Genomic DNA, 9,644 nt, shown 5'->3' with positions numbered 1-9,644 from the left:
GGGGCGCTGCTCGGGAACGCAGCGTTGTATTAGCTTTTGTTTTCCAACCGAGCGAGAGGGAAGGAAAGGCACAGCTTCCCGGCAGAAAGGGAAAACGCTTTAAAAAGGGCTCCCGCTGCTGTCAGTAGAAAGAGAGATTTACCTTGGATTGTTTAAATCCTTTCGTCAGCACACAAAATGAAAAACTCCAGTAACTGCTGTGACGGAGGATCATTTACTTACAACAAAGCTGAGGCACCTTTGTCGTTGAGACTGGACCGGAGCTCAGACTGGGAACAGTTGGCCCATCCTAGAGAATTTTTAACTGAGATAATTACAGACCTCAGTTCCCCCCACCTACAAACCTAAATATCTCCTGAAACTCCTAATAGAAAAAAACCAAAATCTGCAATATTTGAGGTCCCACTGTGATGGAGTTAGGAATCTCAGGAAAAAAGGATTTCAGAAAGGCTTACTGAAGTAAAAAAAAAAAAAAAAAAATTGGTTTTAAATAAACCAGGAATCCCCTGTCCCAATATTTCATTGTTATTTGTAATATTAAGGACATTAAATTGAAAATGTTATTTTAGCCCAAGAGGGAATTTAGAAAAGGGAAACTATTTCCCCAAGAAACAAATACAAGTTCCTTGGATTCCCCCCCGATTTCAGAACAGATGTTACTAAAGAAAGTGATTGACCAACTAATAAATATTTGTAACTGCTTCAGTCTCCTCTCTCCCAGCCCCCCAGAAATCACACAAGCATTTTTTTTTTAAAGAATAAGAGAGGTCCAGAAAATATTTAGTGTTCCCTTTCATAATTTCCGAGGCTCACTGGACATTTAGCTCACTATAGCAAAATTAATATAACAGGACAGAATTCTTGGCTATGCTTGTGACTTTATCAGGTTTCAGAAAAATCAGAATACACTAATTTTCTCTGTAAACCAAATGACAATGCAGTTGCAGGTCTGTACCTCATCAGTCTTGCCTTAGTTTCCAGTCAGTAGTGCCAAGACTTCAGGCCTATCACCTTCCACACGTTTCCTGGCTACCCAGTGCTCTGGTGGGAAGCACACCACAGTTGGGAGGCAGCACAGATGACTAAGTTATTTCGGCCTTTGTTATTGTTTTCTGTAAGAAAGACTTGAACAATTCAGCATTTCTGTGGTGGACGCAAGCCTAATGCCTCTTCTGAAAGTGAGTCTTCAGAGATGGGTCAGTATCAGACATCCCCACATCACTTTCGAAGACCTTGTCGTATCTGTGAGCTCTGAATGCCATAAATATAACCCTGGTCCACAGCTTGCTTTACTACAGGATTTGATCTAGATGCTAAATTAAAGTAGAAATTTTCCTGAAGAAAAAAAAAATAGGTTATTCAAAAAATGTGTACTAGAGTTGTCTGGAGCTCAGCCAACACAGAAAACCTCTGTTAAGCCAACTACATATGCTTTGTAAGCCCACATGTGAGACTTCTAACAATAAAACAAAACAAGCGTAATTAGACCCTTTTCCTTACTCACCCCACCCTTTAACATGTACTTACAGTACCATTTCAAGTGTATTTCATACTATCGATTCAAAATAGATAGTAACATGCGAACTGTGATACAATTTTATTAAAAATAATTTACAGCATCAGTAACATTTTATGCACAATTGTCATCAATTGAACTTAAGGTATATCTATACAATACTTACTGAACTTAAAACTTACACTGCTTTGTTGGCTTTAAACAGCAGACATTTAATTGCAGTTGCTTAAATATGATGAATATACATAGTTTCATGTCCTTATACTTAGGTGGCAAATGTATAAACATCAACACTATCCCAAAGCTTTGTAGTTTGGGAGGGAGGAAAAGGAGCGCAAGGAGAGAAAACATTTAGAAAAATTGGAACAGATTCTTCTCTGAATCAAACTAGAGAGAGGATTCTAGGTTAAATACATCTAACACACTGAGTCACTTCTTCAAAGGGTACATTTCCTCCTATGCTTTAAACTACAAATAAGAGGTCTTTTAAAGCTCACAGGATCCTAGTAGTGTGTCCAAAGTTAAATGTCTTTCCTTTGCCCTTGGGCTGTTGAACTGGACTTCACAATGTTCACTGCTGTACAGGGAAGAGGGGACAGGCACATTACCACGGACAATCGGGCAAGCATTCTCTTTGCTGGCAGTTCACTACCACGTGGGAAGCAGGAGAGTTCCTCACAGCACCCGCTGCACGCCAGGTGTAGTGATCCTAAGGGTCGGAGTCAGACTGCACAGCTCACAGAGACGCTATCGACTTTGTCAGATTTAGGGGCAGACCCACCGCAGCAACAGCAGGAGCCTGAAGTTCAGCAGCAACTGTGCCAAAGCACATCCAAAAAGCTGCCTTTCAGTAATCTGAGGAGTGCAGCAGAATTAAAGGAGTTGCTATGGCAATGGAACCCATCCTGTCTCTTAGAAGAGATGACTAGCTTTAGTGTTGACAATGTGTGGGTAAGTCACATCCTTTGGAATTGCACTCCACCAGGCTGGGTTACGTTGACATGGCTTGGAGCACTGTTTCCTTCTGAAGTAACAAGCACTGTACTGGAGGGTGGGACGCTGTGTTCTGTTCAAGCAGTTGCAGTTACACAAGTTTTCAATAGGCTTGTAGTTGTGTTTTTATCATCTACACAAGGCATCATTCTGTGCCAGCACTGAATTCCTATTTGCTCTCCAATAACAAACATGTATTTTCTTGAACTAAATCAAGACTATACCTTTGAGCTGGGAAAATAAAAGTATAGAGACTGTTGTACAAAAAATAAGATCTGCTCAATAACTCTGGATAAAATTAGCAAAGGCGTAACACAGAACAGAAATTCATTCAGCATTCAGTTGGATATAGTGTTCAAAACTGCATTGATTTATGGCCCATAGCAGTGGCAGGAGGCACTGGAATAGTTTTTATCTTGACTAAAAGAAAACCACCATGTAACTAATGAAATATAAAATCAGATTATACAGAATTTCAAGCTTTAGGGATCTTTGTCCAATAAAATAATGATTATGTATCAAAGTTACACCAGTAAAGTAAAATTAAAGTGGCATTTGAACTGCCAAAAGATTAATATATTTTAATGATATAAATTATGTCGGGTTTTTTTTGGTTTTTTTAAAGGAATGTCAGAAACATTTAAAGATTTGAATGGTGCAACTGTTAGTTTGCAAATCAGCTAGCTTAATGTCTGGTTATTAACTCAAAGCACATATAGTAAAGCTAATATAGTCCCCTTGAAAGTTTTGATATTTAAGACAATGTTTATAAAGCACAAAAAAAATCTTAAAGCAAAATCTTGACAGGTTATAGGCAAGTTATTGCAGCTTTGTTCTCCAAAATAATTAATCTCTACATAAACCATAAGCAGTATTATGAAGCTTTTCAAGACACAGGAGCAGAGATGTAGCATCCTGAAGCTGAGGAATCACTTGCACAAATTAGAAGTGTTCCAATTAGTTAAGTGGTAAAACAGCACTTTTGCACAAACTGTGCATCTTCTGTTAATATTACACATAGAACAGGGTTTCTACTGTCAGCATGCTGACAATTAAATTTATAGAAGTTGCAACGGTGTAAGAGACAGATTTGTTCAGCATTCTGGGACCTTCAGCAGGGGAATCTGATGCTTGTTTGGAAGAGCTGTGAACTAACAGCATATGAGAGAGCATTAAAAGGCAGTGTGGCCACATCTGACGAGTAAGTATAACTTATCAGACATAAGTTGTATTTAAAGCAGAGGAATTTAAACAGTCCTAATGAATGTTTGTAAAGACTTTTAAAGGTTAAAATACTTTGTCTAATGATATCACAGACAGTACAATAAAAACTCATGTCAAATGACAAACCACATCCCTTGAAGTAGGTATGACAAACTTCAACTGAAGGATGCTGCAGCTTGCCAAAAAGCCAGGGTGCTACCCTGAACCTGCATGAACAAAATAATTTATTTTTTTTTTTTTTAATGCAGAGATGTTTCTCATACTTCTAAGCACACAATATTTCATAGTGTGAGCAGTTTTAAATCTGGATCCAGATGAAATATAATCCCATAATAAAGGTGAGAAAGTCATGATCTGTGATACAGGGTGCCATGGACCTCACATGGACTGCCTTCTGTTCAGCCCATGACCTAAAGAACAAGAAATTAAAAACTGTTTTAAGCTCTGAATGCAAAAAAGAAAAATTTCTGTTTGGCCTTTAGCATTCCATACCATGTGCTACCCTTAAACACACAAACAGCAATACACAGATTTACAGGTGCAAAAACCAAGTGGAATCAACTGCAGAAAGTCTTCCTGCATAATAATCTTCAGCACAATCAGTTTCAGATTTCGCAGAGTTTATTTACAAAATGGTCTGATAAAACATCCCCTCCATACTTACAGCTCTCCGCCACAATACACGCTGATTTTAGCAATGTTTAATAGCACCATTAGAATATTATTTAAAATCAGGAAGGATCTTTGTTGCAGTTACAATGATTCACAATCTTTTACATCCATGGACGAAGTAACTTTGAGCACACTAGGACTGTTTGCAGTTCCACAGTACAGATTCCTGGGTTCACACAAGGCATTTTCAGAATTACCAGTTATGCAAGGTACCCATAGAGTCAGTAGCTACTATAAGAATCTTCGAGCCACAAAGTTTAGACTTCCACCATATCTGTATAAAGTTATCTCCATATCATTTTCAAACAAGGCAATTGCGCTGAATGCTCTTCCACTGCTTGTCTTCAAAACAAAAGCAAAAAAGAGAGACCAGTTAAGAGTTTTGCTTTCGCTTCCCCTTCCTTATTTGCAGTTAACATTCTAACCCCCAGTTTTGTTTAACGCAAGCAAATTCAACCTGCATATCTGCCACTGCAGAACTGAGACACTGCAGGGAACAGAATGACAGCTTACTTTACTGCACAGTTCAGATCCAGCTGGGAGCATGCTATGTACCTACTGACAACGTGGAAAAAGCCACTTCCCTAAGATAGCACAAAATAGGTTATCATGGGCGTATTGTTCCTCTACACAGAATGGAAAGTGAAGCCTCTCTCAAATAGTTACACCCTTGTCTTTAAAAGAGCCTGAATGACAGATGAGACTCAACTCTACCCTCATACAGTGCCCATGATGGGGGAAACAACGCCCAAAAGAACGATCAAGAATCTCAGGTTGCATAATAAGTTGCGCAGAAAGGAGATGTGTGTATGTACTTTAGGAAACTTCAGTAGCCCTGATGAACTTCAGGCAAGATTATAAGCTTACTTTCAAAACAAATTAATTTTTGTTTTTTCCTTCTTTCCACCATCAGGATTAACTTTTCTTTCTGTGCTTGAGCCCCACGTTGGGCGCCAAAAAAGGAATGTGGTGGGTTAGCCCTTGGCTCGGGGCCAAGCCACGCACACCCGCTCACACAGTTCCCACCCCCACCCAATGATAGGGGAGAGAAAAGAAAAAAAAATTAACAGAGTTAACTTTAACCCACGACATCAGCACATTCAACATAGAAATTAAACAATATTGCAAAGGTACCTTAATATCCAAAGTCATTCCAGGCGACAGCTCTGGAGGGAACAATATAGAAAATTGCTCTCTGCCGGTGAGACCCAAAGTACTTGGATTTTCCCCAGGAAGAAACTGAAGTGGAGCTATGCCAATTCCAATCAGCTGACTTCTATGAACCTTCTCATAGCTTTCAGCTAGGACAGCTTTAACACCCTGCAAAAATATAAGTGGTTTTGTGTTTCAGTGCAGCAGTCAGCTGAAATGAAATGCAAAAGTAAGCTTCAAACACATTATGTCCAAAATCTTGCAGTTCAAACTGAAGAGTAAAGAGAGTGCTTTGTTTAAGGCCTGTAAGGAGGTACACAGCTAAATGAAAGCAAATAAGCCAGGGCAGGCCCATGCAGTATGAAACAGTTTTATAACAGACAGGGACTGTGCTGTGGTTAGCAGGCAGCAAATCCCAGACCACATGTAGTTGCTTCCTTTACTCTACATGAATAAATAGCTGACTCAGAATATATCCTGAATTCTAGGGGAAATTAGTCTCTGATAGCTAGATACCCACAGAGACCAAACAGAGGCCAGCACTAGATTAATGAATGTCTCATCTCAAAGTCTGGAGTCCAAAACAGTAAGATACATACTTAGGAAATTAAGATTTCTCCTGACTAGCAAGTCTCTTCTATGAAGACTCAAGCAAAGAAATTGAGAGAAGTCTTCAAAACCAAAATGTGGTATTATATTCAAGACTAAGGACAGTTTCTAACCACATTCATGCCCAAAACTAAACAATGTGTTTTTAGGTATTTCCAGGAAAAAAAAAACCACACCCCAAAATCAAACAAACCAGCAATACCAGTAAAAAAGGCCCTTTTGCAGCCCAGTCTCTTGAGCTACCCAGTCCATACTTCTTTCCTGCTAGAATGATTACAGGGATGCCTTCTTTCTGGTACAACTCCGCTGCTTCAAACACATCTAGCTGTGGAATAACAAAGTGAAATAGTTTTGAGAAAGTTCTAAATCTGCATCACCATTTCAGAGTAGCTACGCAAACAAACATATTTTTACCGTTTGTCCTGATGGGAAGTGAATTGTTTTAGGAGCTGGTTTTCCTATGAACTTATTCAGAAGCTTGATATTTGCAAAGGTACCTCTTGTCATCACAGCATCATTACCTCTTCGAGCTCCATAAGAGTTGAATTCACGAGGTGTGAGTCTAGAATAAAAGGAATATTTACAAGGGAATAAGTTATTTTACAGATTATCTGGTTTAAAACAATATGATGATTTTTATAATTACTGCAGCATCTACAAGTTTGCAGTGCAAGTTGTAAAGAACTAGTCACCCAAGAAATGTAATTATAATAAATCATTAACAAAATACGCAAATAATTGCTAGATTATTCATGAGGAAAGGTGCAATTTTAAATTAATTTTCTATGACTTCATTATAAAATGCTACGAGCACTACAGTACCTACAGAAGAATTATGGAGAGATTGTTCTAGCTCAAGAGTTGTCTTCTAGCAAACAAGCCTGTTTACTTATCCTCTTGCCTCTACCAGCATTTCTCTTAACAAGCGTTGTACCAAATTGAGAGCTTTACTCCTAAACCCAACTACCATCCTGGGATTAAAGGCCCGTTAATTCTTTCTGTTTCATAATACTGAGCAGTTCGTTCAGACTGAAGGCCGTAGTTAGAAAGAGCCTGCACCGCAGGCTATTACTTTGTCCTGCTTCAGTGATACTGTAATAACAATAGACATTTGCAAAGTAACACAACCATGTAATTTCCAAAATATTCAGCAGAGGTGTGACACTGAACAGCTCAGCACCACATTGTGTTCTGTGTCTTCTCAGAATTTCAGCGGAGGTGCAAGGCACCTACTACTACTTCAGGATGCTCACTGACAGAGAGGTAAGCTAGAGCACCAGTCACACTCATTTATAAAACCAGGCTTCGTTTTTTTTAAACTATGTACATTTCTAGGGCTTCTGATCTGTTCTGTGCATCTACCTGATTGTTCTTGAGGCCACTGACAGTAAGAGTGACTAACCTCACACTAACAGAAGATCAGTCACCCAATCTGTAAATTAGTAAATTATTTTTGCTTTGGCATGTGTTTCACAGCAGACCTTACTGTAACAGCTACAGGACTGCATTCTTTAAGGGTATGTCTCAGCTGTTTGTTATAACCTGAGAGAGACTGCGAGAAAGGTGTTACTGGAATTTCAAGACAGGTGATTACTTATAAACGCCAGTAAATTACTATTTTGCTTATCCACGTATAATCTGTTTTACGCACACAGGCATTTATAAAAAAGCAACAGTGCTGATCAATTATTTGGCATGTGAAACAGTCTTCTGGTACGAGCTGTTTAATAAGAAAAGTCCTTACCCTTTGTTGGTCAGATACTTTGCAGCAGCACTACTCCTTGCAATGCTTCCAGCAGGGGATATGTGATCTGTAGTTACAGAATCTCCCAAATAGAGCAAGACATGGGCATTTTCAATTGGTTGTGGTGAAACTGGTTCTTTGGCCTAAAAGGGAAGGGACGGGGGGTTGGGAATAAAACCAGAAAAATAAGAAACACATTTTTCTTCCAAGACTCTTAGAGACATAAAACAGATCTGCAATATATGAAGACACATTGATGTACAGGCTCCACTCATTTCAGAGGTACAAATAGCATTTAAAAGACTGAGAAATATTAGGGATAATCACATTTATTACTTACAAGTTTTACTGGAATATTTCCTTTACTTAAATTAAACACACATAATCTGGTGGATAGATCCAATGTACTTACAAGTTTATCAAAAAAGGAGGGACATCTGATATAAGTAGATTTTAAATCCCAGGGAAATAAAGTTGATTCAGGTGCTTCCAGTAAATTCCATCGTTTGTTTCCTTTCTACAAAAAGAAAAATTAACTGGTTTATGATCTTTTTACATGCTGAAACCAAAGACTTACTAGCGATTTGCTTTAATTTCTACTATATACTACAAGTTACCTCACTGAATATTACTTACGAATCACTATTTAATACAAGACTCAGTTAGGTCCTCCTTTACAGTAATGGAAATAACTGGTATACCAATCATATTCAACTGGAAGATATCATAAAGCTACAATGAAATGCAATCTTTAAGTTATGTAGAAGAAAAGACCATGCTTACCTCCATTTTTTCTTTCAATTCCTTAAACATGGATGATATCACACACTCTTCCTCCACTGTGTGAAGTTCTTTTCGGGTAGGCCAAATGTCTCGTAAATAAATACTTTTGCCATTAAAGCCAGTGCCTGAGCAAGATGTTAAACAGAATAGTAATTTTGAACAATATGATATTAGACTTTGTATTTATATTAGAATATAAACATGTATATATTCAGGTCTTTAGAGATTGTACCAGATATGCAAAGACTTTAATCAGTTAAGCGGATGCTTTGCTTTAGCTGCAAGCAACACCAAATATATCTGTGCTTTCTCTTCAAATAGACTGGTTTTGTATGCTGAAATGCACATGAAGAAACCTCTTCTATGCATGCATGAGACGCTGATATATAAAAAGTAATGAAATACTTACCCAAAGGCTCAGTTTCAAAGTCTATTCTAACTGTGCCTGCAATAGCATAAGCAACTACTAGTGGTGGAGAAGCAAGGTAGTTGGCACGGACACAGTCACAGAGACGTCCTTCAAAGTTCTTTGTTCCAGACAACACTCCACAGGCAATTATATCACCCTGAAAGAGAGACCCATATATATTTTTCTAAGACTTTTTGATACTTCAACAGCTTATGCTATTTTTTGTTGACTAAGTCAGATGTGCTGTTAGCATTCCATTTCAAACATTTAACGCTTCAATTTAAAGGCATTTAGTTCTCTCCCACTACCCTTTCTCCTTCTCCTTTTCACTCTTGGCCCTCTGATGCATTCTCCAGTCACTTCAGTGAAGTCCCCTACTGCCTTTTATTTCTTGTATTTTTCTTCTGCTTCATAGGAGAAAAACAGTGCAGCCGTTTAGACACCGCTGGTTAATATCAGTCAAGACGATAGCTCTTTAAAACCCTCCTCTTCATTTATCATACAAAATCTACATAATGCATCATAGAATCATAGAATGACCC

At 38.3% G+C, this 9,644-nt stretch overlaps 1 protein-coding gene across 1 annotated transcript; it reads right to left on the bottom strand.

Annotated features, from left to right (window-relative positions):
• Positions 1 to 4,336: 4,336 nt before the first annotated feature.
• Positions 4,337 to 9,286, bottom strand: LOC104468459 (iron-responsive element-binding protein 2-like; the record flags this gene model as incomplete). Its single annotated transcript, XM_010082585.1, has 8 exons — positions 4,337 to 4,747; positions 5,540 to 5,725; positions 6,369 to 6,491; positions 6,581 to 6,728; positions 7,911 to 8,053; positions 8,323 to 8,427; positions 8,694 to 8,818; positions 9,103 to 9,286. Coding segments are annotated over 8 exons (1,125 nt in total), but the record flags the coding sequence as incomplete, so codon positions are not given.
• Positions 9,287 to 9,644: the final 358 nt, after the last annotated feature.

Source organism: Pterocles gutturalis, unplaced genomic scaffold, assembly GCF_000699245.1.
Source record: "Pterocles gutturalis isolate BGI_N339 unplaced genomic scaffold, ASM69924v1 Scaffold45364, whole genome shotgun sequence".
NCBI lineage: Eukaryota > Metazoa > Chordata > Aves > Pterocliformes > Pteroclidae > Pterocles > Pterocles gutturalis.
Note: the sequence above shows the minus strand (reverse complement) of the source record. Positions and strands in the feature narration are given on the sequence as shown.